At 37.3% G+C, this 16,678-nt stretch overlaps 1 protein-coding gene across 1 annotated transcript in view; it reads left to right on the top strand.

Annotated features, from left to right (window-relative positions):
• LOC134663483 (uncharacterized) overlaps positions 1-16,678 on the top strand; it is a 110,724-nt gene that overhangs the window by 24,436 nt on the left and 69,610 nt on the right. Inside the window, exon 2 of the mRNA XM_063519856.1 lies at positions 3,289-3,427. Coding sequence (XP_063375926.1) covers positions 3,343-3,427 — 85 coding nt within the window. The 5' untranslated portion in view covers positions 3,289-3,342. The remainder of the gene's footprint in view (positions 1-3,288; positions 3,428-16,678) is intronic.

The following is a 16,678-nucleotide window of genomic DNA, read 5'->3' as shown; positions in this document are numbered from 1 at the left end:
TATGTCTAACTAATCGGTGCTGACAATCTTGTGGAAAATCTAATAGGTATGACGGCATTGGATCCAACAGGATCCAATTTGCAGTACGTTTTTAGGGTTCCGTACCATCATATCCAATATAACAAAATCGGAATAAAAAAATACTTTTGAAAATACTTGTAATTGCTTCGAAAAATTGCCCCTTTAACTTTTAAATACTATGAACATGATCGGTTGAGTAAATAATGAGGTTTTTTTTACAAAACTTCTTTTGTTTTATGCAAAGGACATGAGAGCTTGTAAGTACCTATGACTTTTTAATATTGTGTAAAAGTACGGAACCCCCCTTTATGCGTAGCAAATCAAGAGATAAAATATACACAAGAAATAATTATGTAGGATACAAATGAGAATGTAATAGGTGAAGGTATGATAGTTTCAATATGTAGGAAGTCACCGCGGATGCCATGTTTATACAGCAAACCGCAACGTTAACGCGCAAGCTCTGTTATTATTATTTATTTTTACTCGCGCGCGCGCCGCGCTCGGCAGATCTTTTTATTTCGTGATAGACCACCCGAACTCCCAAGTATTGTGGTTGAGTTTATTTTTAAGTTGTTAAGTAGGCAATCTTGAAAGGGTTGGCTAGTGTAAGTTAGATATTTACAGTAGGGTGGTATCGAATGGAAGAATAAGTTTCCAAGGTTGATACGGCAGCTAGCGACGACACCACAATATTGAGTTATTATTTTTTAGTACCTATTACATCATCTGCTGTAAGGCAATTAATAATCCTACAATTTTCGTAATCTGCGATCCCAGTACGGTTTTACGACCCTATCATACCTACTTGCCCTGGCCACATTGTATGACTTCTATCACAGATAGGTAGACTGTAACACTGGGTTTCTTTAAAATTTTTGCAGTCACGGATCATTTTCACAATTTAAACAATTCCACGGACCCCGGTCAAAAATATTTTAAAATGAAGTTTCATTACACTTAGGTCTCGTCTGGTCAACTTTACTACAAGATTTCCTATAGTAGGTAGGTAACGACCTAATGCGGACCCCTGATTTTAAGAAACCCTGCTGTAACAGTACACAGCAATATGCGCTGTTATTCTTGAAGGATCCGCCGGGCGGTCCCCAGAGGCCGGTCCTAATTGAACAATTTGTTATGGTTTTGATGACCGTCTTGGTGATTGGCGCGCATCTCACGCACGACTTTCACTTCATTTCGCATACGCCAATCAGCGTCAGCAATCTTCAAGGTCGTGTCAAAATAAGATCAAAACAGTAACAAGTTGTTACACTTGAATTGGGCTCACGTTCTCCGGCCTAATTCTTGCCTTGACGAATGCACCTCGCCCGCGACCCGGAGCCGCTCATCATTCGTCATTCGGCTATCGGCCCGTATGGACCGGCGTAAAAATACTCCCCGACGTAACACAAGATTAATGTTCGTAAAATTCGTAAAATACCCTATTAAGCTCATTGCTGTATTATTATTTGACTTACCTATGAAACGAACTTCGTTTTTTTTTTGCACAAATGAGTTTTACAATTAAGATGCCTAAACCATTATCGAGGTTCAAATAATGCATTTACCACAACAAATACCTATCCTTAAAAAGCCTTTTTTAACCGACTTCAAAAAGGAGGTTATCAATTCCACGGTGTTTTCTTTGACGTAGGTACGTTACTACGTTACCTCAGAACTCAGTCTGTTCTGAACTGATTTTGTCAACAAAACCAGAATTTGCATTAAAAAAGTGCCTTTTGATGAAGAGAAACTGCTGATGATGACCAGTACGGAACTCTTCAATAACGCGTATTTCACGTTTGTCAGCAGCGCGAAAAAAGTACGATAAGAAGTCATTTTGAAAACCACATGAACTTTTACTTAAGCTTACTTAATTACTTCGTTTATTTTCAAGTTGTCTTTGTAGCACCACTTCTAATGATTTAGGATTTATTGAAGAGCTCATAAGTTTCAGAGATGTAATTACATACCTACTTGAATTTGCCTTGATTGAAAGTTAGCTTAAAGTTACCTCTCAAACATTAAAAATACCCACATAATATTCGATTATTTTTGCAATTCCTACTTACAGGGCTTACGCATGTCATGTTTAAAAATACTTGACTAAAATTGTAAAGTTAAATATTATGATAATAGGTAAAAAACTTAGCTAAAGCCCTTGTTGAATTCGGTGAAGCGATCGAATAGACGTTCCATTTTTGAAATTTTGTAATATAACGTATGATTTGCAAACTCATTGTTCGCTTATCTTTCAAATTTGATTATTCCTGACCACTAACGATTGTCATGGTAAGATATATTTGGGCCACTTGCACCATCCCACTAACCCGAGGTTAAGTGGTTAAACCGTTAACCCAGTGTCAAATTGTATTGGTAACCATGGTAACTCCAGGTTTAACCAGATAACCCCGGGTTAGTGAAATGGTGCAAGTGGCGCTAATTTATAATTGTCGTATTTTTTACGTGGTTGCAATATAATAGTTTATATATCTAAAAACTTGGGCTGGTTTGGTTTGTTACGTCCAGTTCAACCGACCCATCAAAAATCGCAAAATAATGAAATGTGGCACCATTTCCTGAACTCAGTAGAGTCGACAACTTCTGCATTTAAAAAGAGTTTCGTGTAAGTTTGTACAAATAAGTACATATTTTCAAAAAAAGAACACCGATAAATAAATCTCACCGGAAATCACGCATATCAGTTGTCAAGTTTACTTAATCAAGAGACATATATTATTAAATATTTATGTATATAATTTATTATGCATATGCGTTTTTAAAAATCGTACAATACAATATACAATAAAAGCTCAAAATGGAAATTGCTACAAATACTTGATGGAAACAAACAATAACACACAGGCCTGGTAGAAAAACAACGGGATTACACGTTTAAGTCGTTATTGACGGCATTTAAAGGGAAATTGATAATTAATAATAAAGTGGCAAGAGTTTATGGACGGTGAAGCATCCAAATTTAATAATCATTAAATAATTTACGTTTGTTATATGAAATTTGAACCTAAATAGCGGATCGTAAATTGAATCATGATACCACATTTGTGAATTTATAAAAAACCGGCCAAGTGCGAGTCGGGCTCGCACACGAAGGGTTCCGTACCATTACGCAAAATACCCACGCCCCACTTAAATATTTATTATATTTTGTTTTTAATATTTGTTGTTATTTGTTTTAGCGGCAACGGAAATACATCATCGGTGAAAATTTACAATTACCTAACAGCGCATTTTTCTTTGTTTCAGTTCTTGCACCATGAGGACGCGCAGCGAGCTGGGATTCCAAGCCTCCGTTTGGGGATGCGCCTGAGTGGAGCAAGTAGCAGGATGGCGGCGCACGCGACCTCGCGCGTTTTCCTGCTGGCGCTTATGGTGCTGTGTCGAGGTAGGACTTGTTCGCTTTGTACTTTGGGATGCATTTTAACGGAGCAAACAATAGGGTGGCCATACACACGTGTTCTCCTCCTGGCGTTTATGTTGCTTTTAATAAGGCCAACTTACCAAGGTATGACTTTGTATACTTGCACGACAATCCCGATTCCGTTCGGATATACCCGTGCAATATAAAAGTATTGTTGTGAAAAGTAGCACATTTATCTATGTATTTGTTTTAAGTCCTTGTTAGAAGTTTCGTTTGAACAAATTAAATTTGTTATAAAACAATATTTCGTCCAAACTAACTAGTTTTGCTTCTATTGCCGATACATCGAATAAGCGACACAGGTCACGAGAGTTGACGTGTCACTGCCTCACCGCCTCGTGTTTTATCGACAAAACGAAAATCACGAAATAGAATTTAGACTGCAATCTTATTGAAATTGTCACTGAACAAGCTTGTATGTACCTGGTATCATTTTAGCTAGAAACAATATTCCCCGATCGAATTCACGACATAGATTAAAAAGGTAATAGGTAAGGTAGGTACCTAGGTACTGAAACGCTTACATTTAGTTTAGGGAATCCAATCTTGACACAAGATTGGCGATTCAAGATCTCGCGTGAAAAATCTGAATCGAGCTTGAGTGTTCAGTTTCGAGATCTCGAAACACAGTCAGACTTTCGAGAGATTAATTTCGACGAGATCAAGATTTGACACAGTAATTCATAAAAATGAATTATTTTGATGAAAAATCCCTAAGAAATCAGTATATACCTGTTTAGCGAACTTGCTGTTATACTTGCACAACAAAAAAAAAAAAAGAGCATCAAGCGATTAAAAATCTAATTATACAAGAGTTCAATATAACTATGTAATAAACTAGTATTTCGTAGTTTACTGAATAGTGATACTCTCGGCGTGATTTATGAACATATACCTATTATATCTATTTTTATTATAGTTCATCAAATCATCACTCGTAGATGCGTTATTTAAAGTACAATTGTATTTCATTTAATTAATGGTCTGTATTTTCGTTGACCGCTTGTCTTATTTTATTACCGAAATGAAGATAAAATAAAACACCGGCACGTTTTGGGAAAGCTTTTATTTACGGATAGTCATTACCGATGCATTGTGCTTTAAAAAGCCAGTATAAAGACAAAAGAAAACCCCCCTTATATAGTGCCTCGAATCCTTTGGTTCGATTCTCTATTTTTGGCATGAAGCCGGACGCTGAAACATGTCTTGATTTTAGAAGCACGCCAAGCAAGCAAATACAAATAGATTATGCTGTATTGATCGCTACGTCAGACTTTTCGCAGGGTAACATTTTCAGACGGTCAGTTTGTTTGCTGGCGTAATTATAGTCTCAATTACCCTTAATATAGGGTGGGAAGCAAACTTGCTTACTGCATTCACCCTTACGGCGGGATATAGCTACCATTTTATTAACAGTGCAATAAGATCGATAAAATACTTAGTTAATTGTATTTACGAGAAGATTCGGTTGTCTAAATCCGACCATGCGATGTCATTCTTGGGTGGAATAGTAACTACAATGTTAAAGATGCTGTGAAATAAGCTATTAATGAATTAAATTGTTAAAGTCAGGACGACATGTATTACGACTACTGGGAGGAAATAAATTACCATTTTTTTAGACATTATATTTTTCTTCAAAAGGTATTAAAAGATTAGAACTGAATCAAAAGCAATATGATCTATTGAATCTGTCAATTTGTTTTGTATGCGGGGATGGGGCGATCTTTGAGACACCACAATAGTTTTCTAATCTTGAAGTACGTAGGTAATTATTGCCACATTTTGAAGCCATGGTGCGAAAATGAATTTACTTAACTGTAACAGTTTGATTTTAGTCCAAACTTATCCTCCTCAACGGGCCACCCCGAGCGGCACGCCGCGCCGCCGTGGCGCTCCTGCCGGGGCCCATCACGCCGCGTTTTCCTGGGACGTGACCTGTCCTGCAAAAATTTCGCTGTAGAATTCTATTTAGCCGGCCACTACCGGTGTCTTCCAAACTTGAGACGTTTATGGATTTTATTAAGATAATAATTTACACACAACAACAACAGCATTAAATAACGATTGTATAATTTGAAGTAGCTCTTGTTAAAATCGTCATATTAAAAGTACATACTTCGGTTTATTAATTGTAGACTTTGAAACAATTATTGAATATGCCTTCCTATGTAAGTAGGTATATACTTACTTGGCCATGGGCCCTAAAGCAAGCGCGTGCAACTTATGAACTACCTACGATGACACGCGGTCGGCTACCGCCGGGTGCCCGAGCGTCCGTGGCCACGCGGCGGCAGCCGATCCGAACCGGCTCAGTCGGTGGGAATCATATATTGTTCGCTTATTAGTTCCCTATGGTACCCTAGAGGCTGTACTTAGAAAGCAAGCACATCCAATCACAAGATGGAAAGATGACATCCTTCTGACTCTGGGGCCATACTGGATGAGGGTTGCTGCAGACAGAGCCCAATGGAGACAGTTGGAGGAGGCCTATGCCTTACGGCACACCTAACTGAGGGATATATTATAAGAAAAAAAAATGTAATTTTGTTCGGAATAAATGGCTTTATTATTATTAGTTCCCTATACTAAAGTATGGTCGTGACCTTGTAATTTTTTGGTCGAGGTGACACTAAAGGCTGTATTTATAGTAGGAAGCTTTGTAAACTTTTTAATAAAAAATGATAGATTTTATAATGAAAAGTGCTTTTCCTTGTTATCAACAAGCAAATGCACTTTGTTATTTTTGTTTTCAGATCATTTAATTGGCTTTGCATTTCATTCAGTCACTAACGCTACGTCTTACGTAGGCGAACAACGCGCGAACGCGGCGCGGCGCGGCGCGGCGAAATCAATCCTTCGATGCCCATAGAAGTGTCCTACGTAAGCGATCTCGTTGCGAACGCGGTGCGGCGCGATTTGCACGCGAATGTCAGGCGGCGCGGCGCGGCGGCGGCCGCTTTCGCCGCGCCGCGCCGCGCCGCGTTCGCGCGTTGTTCGCCTACGTAAGACGTAGCGTTACGAGGAAAACTGAATGCCTCCTATTGTAATTGTTCTTTTCGTCGCAGAAAAAACGAATTAAAATCGCATTAGGCAATCCAGTTCCCGCCTAACTTTTCCAGTCTCTGTGCAGAGTCCCGGTGTATCGGAATAAATGACCCAAACTTGGTTTATTTATATACAGCCTTACTGAATATTTATGTTCGCTCCGAATTTCACGTTTTAGTCACTCCGAATATAAGTTTGACAAAGTAGAAAATTTCTTAATTTTTGTTCGAATTTTAAGAAAAACACAGTGGAACTTTATATTCGAGACATTTCAGACATTTGAATTTTGATTAGGTGCCTAAAATGACAGCCGTATGGAGATTTAGACGAGTTTGCAATTTGCGTGGGTTTGTTTTTACAGGCAAACGTATAAGCGATACTGCTCCTAATTAGTTTTAAGTAATCAATCTATTTTTGGTCCTTGTTAAAAATATACCTAATTATGAAATAGCATTAAGAATCAAAAATAATGCAGGAAATTATAAATCATTTTATTTACAATGAATGAGGTAAACCTAAACACCTGAAAACTGAATATGTACCTATGTTAATTTTTTTTAAACTGATATGCTTAAAAGTTGAAATGCGGTATTTTTTCAGGGACAAATTAATTGAAATAACTACCTATTACAAAATAAGAAGCATTTCGTATATGTAATATAGTGTACCTTCTGTATGATGTACATATGTAGTCGGTGGACAAGCATGGTAAGACGTGTGACATTCAACCCGGTCGGTCGGTCGGTCGCGGGGTCGAACCCTTAGTTTCTTGGAAGTTGTGAAACAATATCACTTGATATTTACCATTAACTTTTCGGGGAAGGAAAACAGCGTGAACCTGCATACATCCGTAAAGAAATTGAAGAAAGGTGTATGTGAAGTCTCAGGCCACTTTGGGCCAGCGTGGGTGAGCTGTAATCTCAACTTTGGCAACGTCTTAACGTTATCAGATACCACGCTTATACTGGTTCGTATCAAGCTACTTCGTGCCTTTACAATCGTTAGTTACTCGATGGGAACCACGACCTTGGGCGAGCGGCCCGTTACTACACAGAGCACGTGTCGAATTAAAGTTTTTGCTTGCAACGCGAAATTAAAACGATGCCATTTTGCTAGTATACAACGACATACGCGTCTGCATCGACATACCTTCATTTGCTTTTATATTAAGCTACTTAGTAGTGTGATCGTAATATTTCCAAGGATGCTTATAAAAAATGTAGAACCAAGTCACGCCTGTTAGTTGTTGCGAGCTCAAATAGGATAATCGCACAGTTATTGCCCACGTCGGAATAGACACTAGCCACGCCAACCGCTCGTTTATTTACATGCCATAAGCCATAACTCGGTTATGTGGAAATGTCTTACTGCCGAGCCGCACCGGCTAACGCGACCCTCGCTTGTTTCTGCTACATTATTATCCAATAGCTGAAAAGTATGGTTTGATCAGGACCGAAAATTAGTTTTACCAATACATACTCGTATGTCGTAAATACAGGCAAACTACCAGGCTATATTATCGCTAAAGAGCGAATTCTTCAATGTATCTGTTTTTTGCGCAGCGAACAGTGTATAAGAAACCGAGGAACAAAAAAAACAGATTTAATTCCGTGAATAATTTCTTTCACAATGAGTGTCATGCGTATTTTTTGGTGCCTATCAAGGTACTCTCGTCATCAGATATATCGGAGTGTCCAAGGTGTTCAAAAATATCGCAACATGCACTTTCACGTCTTGATAATAGAGACTTTGTTCAGCTGTTTATAAACACCTTGGTCTATCTGACGGTGACTAATTATACATGAGCGTAAGCGGACGCGTAGAGTTCAATATGGTTCCAATACCTCCAAATGAGATCCACGGCAAGTGAGACTTACACTAACGAATAACGCTGAAGCTGTAAGTCCTGAAACCGACGGAAACCCGTCTGTGTAAAGCCATAAAACCGCTAGTACTGGCACTATAAACGTACTATATTTTAAAATCTCGGCAAACGGTAGTTAAGCTTAAGCTACAAATGAAACTCCGAGGCATGCAAATTTCTCTGAACACGCTGTGGAACTCCCGTCTTGGATTTTGAACGGCAAAATGTCTACAAAGGCTATCTTGTTCTAAGAATAAGAACAAATAACCGAAGTCGTTACCATAAAAATATTGAACAATATTTTAGAGGAGCGCCGTGTGTGCCGCGTCGGAGCGGTATCTCCAATATCTCCATACTTTTCGCATTACTTATGCATAGAGTAGAGATTGAAACGAGTCGCGTAGTGCGCCGTCATCGGTATTCAAGCCGGTTGCGCGCGGTTAGCGTCGCCACCGCCGCTGCCGTTGCGGCCGGAGGCGCCGTTTCCAAACGTATACAGAACACTGGTCAGTCAAATACTCTAGCGAACCAGTATAATAAGTTCCCTCTCCGATTCACCATATTACGTATCGAAAGGCCACGTAACACTGGTATACATGTGAACTTGACAAGCCTTGTGCTCGATGAGAATACACAGCTTAGCCTGCCTCCTCCTGCGACTTCATTGATAAACAAGAGTCAGAAACTCGTATCTAGTTCACAGCATGAACAAACCTATTATAGTTTTCCTCTTTCAGCGCGGATGACTGTTCAGCGCAAGCCTTATGGTTGTTTATTCTGACACTCGGCACATGTGCGCTCTAAACACTAATGGTTTTGCAATGATAATCCGAACAGATTAAGAGCTATAGTCATTGTATTGAAAATGGGCGCAGTTTCGTACAAAATGTACGTATGTTGTAAGTTGAATAATAATACCTTACATAATTAACTAAATTATTTGAATAGTGTTGACCAAAGTTGATATTGAATCGTGTAGAAATTTAACCAAATATTTATTTAAACTTTAAACACAGTTTTAGGTCCATTATACACACTGCCTAATCACGGTCCTAATAGTTATCTAAAATTTGCTGAATTGGAAAGCTTTGTAAAATCATCTTTATATGATTGTGCCCAAGTGTAATATGAAATCTGTGTCACAATAACCCATTGATAAAATATCCACATATTTTAGTGCTTTAGTAAAGCGTCTTGATGCAAATCACTCATTTGGTGAATCGTGTCTACAGAACCTGAAAACCATGTAACTTTTTTACAACTAAAAAAAATTGTTCACGCACGAATTCGGTGGCAAACAAGCAAACGGCCAGCGTGATGATCGATCGATGAGCGATCCACGAAAATTATAGATCCACTTATTCATCCATTATTTTTCTGCACTAATTGTTCAAATTTGAATATGGATATATTCTCAAGGAACGGGACGCGCTTTGGTAAATAAGTTAAATAACACTCTTTGTATGTTATGTACCCAGTGGGACAATGTGACACCATCATTTCTGACATATGAACTATGCTTTATTACAATTGGACATTGTGGCACCTAGACTTTTTGTCTTTGGGGCATCATAATATAATATTCGTGCTTATAGACTGGCACTTGCGACGTAAATGATCCAAATGATTCTAGGGTTGAACTGGCTAAATTTTCAAGTAAAATAATTATGAATCAAGTGTTCCATACGAAAAAGAAATCCTATGAAGCGCTTTGGGTGTTTAATGTGGTGTAGAATTAGTGTCAATAGTATGCAACTTGCTTTCCGTGGCCATTCGGATAGTTATTTATCAATCATCGTCATCTAAGCACTTATAAAAGTGCTCAAGACCGTGATCGTTGGTGGTTGGTTAAGCTGTGCGTGTGCCATGCGGAACCCGCGGCCGCTCCGGAAATTGTTCGCGTAGCGACCCTCTTGTTATCTCACCCCCGTTACCCGGGTAATCGCCGCTTCAAATAATTTATGAAATATGACATAATAACCTTTGTAATAAAGGATAGAGTGTTGCCGCCCGGATAAAACACTTGACGTTATTGTTATTGGCGAAAGTCCCAAATAAGGGCGCAGGGACAACAAGTGCTCCGCGCGACGACGGAAACGAAGCACAGATTTACGGAAAATCTTCAGCGCACACTTAAGTAACTTGTCTTCTCATTACTTTACGGTAAATGAGAATTTCGTATGATTTTGAAAATACCGAGAAAAATATAATGGCTGGGCCGTATATGACTACGTGTACTTACGTTTTCAAAATAAACGTGTCGATTTTGGCCCACATAGTTATTTCCTTAAGGCGCTGTAGAACCAGAGAACAGAGTTTTTGAATAATCGTTCCGCTTTTTTAGATCGTTGCCAAAAACTTTATTATAAATCTTAAGGATTTTCTATGGTCTAAAACGCACTTCAATTTTTTCCCCAAAAACTAAAAATATGAAAATTACTTCTAATAAAAATGTGAAATTTTATTTTTGAGTGAACTTATCGCTTACTTTTTTTGTTAAAACTTACAACTAATAAAAATTCATTCAAAAACGCTCACGCTTACGCTCAGTGAGAGTGAGAGAAGAATCGTGTTCTTACGGGGCCTTAAAAATTAAGATCAATGAAAGTGACGTCTTTAAATGTCACTAAAGCTCATCACATCAAAAGATAATAAACGAGATAAATTCGATCGCCAGGAAATAGATGGGGAATTGAAATTGTCTATAAATATTGAAGTACTTACGGTAGATTTGATCTTTTGCAACACATAAAGGTAGGATAATCACATTAACTACGCTACACTGGAATGCATAAATCTATAATGGAGATTTATCATTTTCTGCTCAAAGGGAAACAATTTTCTTTGACAATTTCGTATCGATTTGGGTCTTATTCTCGAATCTTAATGTCACGTATGAAAATGACTTTATAAATACAACAATTTAATAATTTAATGCTGCATTTTATTGATTAGACAAGTAATACGAGTAGGTAATTATTATTATTGAGGGAGTGCAGAAGGTTATTCCGGAATAAGTTTTAATTTTAAACGGACGACCTTGGGATAAATCAATGTTAATTAGCTTAGTCTTTTTTGTCGGCGTGAAATTCTAAATATAGCTTAATTACGTGAAATTAATTCCAAATTACTTTGCTACATAATATTTTTCCTAAATTAAACTGCAAATTAATTCTTTGGCCTAAATTACTTCAAATATAATTAATTAAACAGCAAGTGAAAGATTTCAATATGAACCACGAGCGTAGCGAACAATGTAATCTTGAGCGTTGCGAGGGTTTCAGGGAACGAGGATTAAAATACATATTACATAATGTTGTCGATGGTAGGGGTAATATGTACTCGTGATAGATAAGGCTGTGGTGGATGGATTTTCAACTAAAGAGTTGTCTATAATTCATAGTTGCTGGTATAATTGTGCGTTCGTATTATGGAAGTTTGATAAGCTAATGCCCTTGTTACCCGCAAAATAACGGCCCAAATTCCTAATGTACGGAAATAATTCGATTTTGTTGCTTGAGTGCGTCTCCCGGCTTCGGCTACGCGGTGGCCCGACGACGCCGTGAATGCGAAACAATTTTCTCCTTATGAATAAAATTTAAAGGTGCGTATGCAAATTTCCATTAGGAAAGGCTGTCTCGGAGCGGTGTCATATGGGCGCACATTTTCTTTTCATATAGACTACGTAAAACCGTCGTCTAATATGGAGCAGAACCGTTTATACGGATAATGAAAAAACTCGGCGCTAATTAAGTCATCTCGACGTTTTCGGCCGCAGGATACGTGGAAACTATATTGCGTTGATAGAAAATATCGAATAGGTTTTCGCGCTTTTATAGCCCGAAGGATGAAAGAGATTAAAATGTATATTGATTTTGTAGTGGCTCTGAAAATAAAGAGTTCAGACGCATAGCACATTATTTTTGAATGTGGGCATCAATTTATTAATATTTTCTTTTTGAAAGCTGTCGTTATACTGATTTTTGTTTGTGCTGAATCTTCGTTGCAAACTCATATGTATGCTACTAACAACGGACCTATTACTCGTTCGGATTTATTCGATATCCAGCGTTTGTCTATTTCTGCATTCGGCTACATGCAGCAGATTTTAAAATCACGCCTCAAAAAAATACTTTAATACTATTACATACTCGGTGTTGTTTCTTATTAGAACCTAGTCTTAGTAATAACATAAGAAAAATAAATGTGTTATTTTTGATATGAGGTCGGAGACCTGTATAGAATTAAATATATACATTATCGAGTCAAGTCGTGTATTAAATCCAAGTCGTTCAGTCAACCAACAATGTAAGAAAAATATTTAATCCCCAAAATGATGTTTACCGTGTTAGTGCGCACAACATAGGATTTGTGGGCACGGGCCCCAAAGGAAGCTCGATGTCAATATTTATTGTGCGCTTGAATCTCCGTTCCATATTTTCCCCATTACTTATGCATAGAATACAAATTGGCTACAGTGGAGCTTCGTGTCATCAATATTCAGTCAGCGACTGCAACACAGCCACAATTTTAACTGTTCCCTTGATTTATTCTCATCTAGAGTGACTTTAAAACCGTGCTTACTCAACCTTTTAGAAGTTCATCGCGGGCTCGTTTGTCTAATGCATGGTGCGTGATTCATCATTTCGAAATGCTACTAACTATGTTTTTGTGTTTTAGAGACTGACTGAAATAGCAAGCCACGTTTGTACGTTTCCGTGAAAATACGATGGAAAATAATTATGCACTAGATCTGTATGCCCCTTCGTTTGATTTTTTGTATGGAATTTGTTTTTCGCTTCTAATTCCTATAATATAGGTATGGTTTAATACCCATATATTAAATTAAAATGTGAAAATATTTATTTATTTATTTATTTATTTATTTTATATGAGGAGAATGGGGACTACGTTTCTATGGAGAAGCGGGCCTCGTCTTCAATCCAGTTTATTACTATTGTTTCACTTTAAATCAGATAAGAAATATACGGATAAAGTTAAAAAAGAAATACGATACATTTGTTCTACTTTCCTTCGCAGTGGTGCTGGTGGCGCTGCGCTGCGGCTATCTGTAATACGATCACATCTAATAAGAAGTTGTGACGCAGGTCCAATAGACTGTATTAGCATAATAATTTGCATTGCATTCGATGACGCGGATCTAAATTGCAGAATTACGTAGAAAAAATACTGATTAAATTCATTGGAACGGGCGAAATTGCCGCGGGCCTGCTACAGATTAGCCGTTTACCGCTTACAGTTACAGCTGGGGCGAGCACTGACGTGAAGCCATTTTTTGGCTCCCGATCTTAGCCGTTCCATGTTGCATCTTAAATTGAATGTCCCTAGGTACTCAAGAAAAATTGAGGCACTAGACATGGGCACAAGTTTTTACGAAAATGACTGCTACCTGATCTATCATCCTAAGTGAAAACTTGGTAGATGAATGCTTATATTTTAGTTATGTGTGTACATATTTGGTATACATACTTAAGAATGTATACGTAATAAATTTAGCGTGAGGTGAGTAATATTGGTATTTTATTAATCTAAGAAGTATTTATGCAAAAAAGTGCTGCAAGAAACTCAATTTTTCACTCAGTAAGTATAATAATTTATGACCTTTCATTATGTACAAGGAATTTCATCGAATAAGGGCGGAATGTGTAGCAAATTATTATCATTTTTCATAAGAGGTCGACGTTTATTTCCATAAATACTTACTTTGTTCTGAGAACAAAGGCTCACTCAGTTCAACAAGAGTAACGGATTATTATGACGCGCAACGAAATTAATTACTGAATTGAATTTACTTCTGTGCTCCCTCGTTCAAGATTATTATTCGACAGTTTACGGCTTCGTAGGCATCCAAAGCCCTACGACCCTGTTGTCCCTATTATCTGAACCTACACATATTTAACCTTTCATCTAATAAACAAAAAAAATATTTTACTTATAGGCCGATAAAAATCTATACGTGTATCGGGAAAACTATGGTAACAGGCTATGCCGAAGCATTAACTATTAGCGTATGAGTTTATTCGTCATGCAGATATGAAAATGATCATAAAGTGTGAATACTGTTTCCCTGATAAAAAATCTGAATAGACCCCACGATCAATGTTTGCTGGTTTCAAATAAATATAGTTGATAGGTGATATTTCCTCGGTAAACGGTTGCGGGTCGGGAGGCTTTCATAACTCGCGAGTAACGATATCCTCCAGGTATAATCTTGTTTACAAATGTGGTCGGGGAAGATACGTTGCGTAGACATAGGCCATAATATGTTAATTTGGCCCGCGACTGCTGCGGCACCCGCCCTAATATTGAATATTTTGCTTAAGCAACCGTATAATTTAGCAAAATGAAAGTTGACTTCAGGTTAAAATGACCCAATTTTTTTAAGTGTAGCATGATGGCTTATTGCCGATTATGCAGGCCACTTTATTTAATAAAAATAATAAATAATAACTTTAATAACGGACATCACCAAAGCCTATTTTCGAAAATTTAGTTTATTACTACGTCATTTTCAGTCAGTTGTTACGTTATTAATAGGCACAGTCTAGTGTAAAAATATGGGTACAGACAACTTGCTCGAAAATATGTCCCATAGTTCTTAATTCGCTGACATAAGAGCTATGAGGCATATTTTTGAGATGATTATTGCACCCATATTTTTACACTTGACTGTACACGTTGATACCATTAGCTACTCTCAGTTTATGTTTCTCGGTGTTTGTGTGCAATGTGACTTTCTGCATATTAGTGTATAAAATTGTTGATAGGTGCAGTATACCTATATGATGTGCAGGTGTTCTGCACGAGTGCGTCGGAATCGACAATCAACAAATTCTGCACTACGAACAGAAGCTAATTACCCCCACACTGTGTCCAGCAACAAGAGAGGTGATTGATCCGCAATCATTTCATAATACTTCGTTAGCGCGGATCCTTTGCCATCATTCCTGAATAGAGGCTCTAATTACTTGGCCCCACCCATGTAGCAACAACCGGAAAAGAAACGTTAGTACCTCTCCTGATGTGATTCAGAATTTAAACGTACATATAAGACTATACCTAGTGATTGATCTGGTCTTCCTATTGAGAGAACAGTAAGATGAGAGAGCTATTAGACGTTTAAACAATAAGTTCTGAAGAGATATTTAAAATAAGGTGAGGTATTTGTGAGGTTAAAATTGGTCAAATGGTTTTATTAACATCTACAAATAAATGAATAAATGGAATGTTTTTAGGTTTTACTATAAAATAAGTGTTCCGTGTACAAAGTTTTGCACGAAACACTAAAAATAACACGTAACTTATACTTACAAAAAAGTTATAACCGCATCAATTTGCTTGAACTACTTATAGGTATAGTCAGCAGCAAAAGTTTACTAAGCGGGACAGGTGTTAAAAATGATCTTAACGCGATTTTCGCGAAAGAAACATCTCATCCGCTTAGCAACTTCTGCTGCTGACTGTACTGACTGTGGCTATCTTACTCAAGGTTTAGTAATTTTAGTCATTAAAACTATCTGTATTTATTTTGTTTTGGATTATATTGGTTATTGTACGTGCGCTGTAGTAAACAACATAATATATACCTAATATAACTTTGAAAATTACACCGCTAAACAATTATACTTACAAATTAATATTAATGTTTAATTTAAGGCATGACGGTTTAATTATCAGATATAATTGTTGAAAACGTATTTTCGGTTAAGGTGTAAACAATGTGATGATTACTACCTACTAATAGCATAGAACAGTGCGTAATTTGAAATACTGATCCCCGATGACTCGCTACGTCGTGTGGTAAATGCGATTGGATTTACTAGGATTTACATATCTACCCGTACAACCACAACAATTTGCAGTGACAGTCCTATTAAAATTACATTTGTTGTTGATTTGTTTAATTGTGTGAGGGGAATGATAGTGGAATTAATTTAATTGAGCCAGCCGTGGCTCATAGTACCTAGAATTTTATGTAGCCCAACGTGAGATTACAAATTTAATATTTCATTTTGTCAAGCTCTCATTTTTGGTGAAAACGTTTTAGGTTTAGTCATAAAACAACGTAAATAAAGTGTATACGGTGGTTCCGTAGTTAAGGTGGTTTGCTTTAAATACAAAAAACAATTGCGCTATATTAAGTAATTACACACTATTACTACATAAATATGTGCACATCATTTCTGTGCCATGTATGTTAATACTTAGTCATAACTCATAACATAGATAATCAATACAAATATTTTTCCCTGTTTTTTTATAGATACGTAATCCTTATTATT

Source organism: Cydia fagiglandana, chromosome 1 (assembly GCF_963556715.1).
Source record: "Cydia fagiglandana chromosome 1, ilCydFagi1.1, whole genome shotgun sequence".
Classification (NCBI taxonomy): domain Eukaryota; kingdom Metazoa; phylum Arthropoda; class Insecta; order Lepidoptera; family Tortricidae; genus Cydia; species Cydia fagiglandana.
The sequence above is the reverse complement of the archived record's forward strand: the minus strand, read 5'-3'. Positions and strand labels throughout refer to the sequence as shown.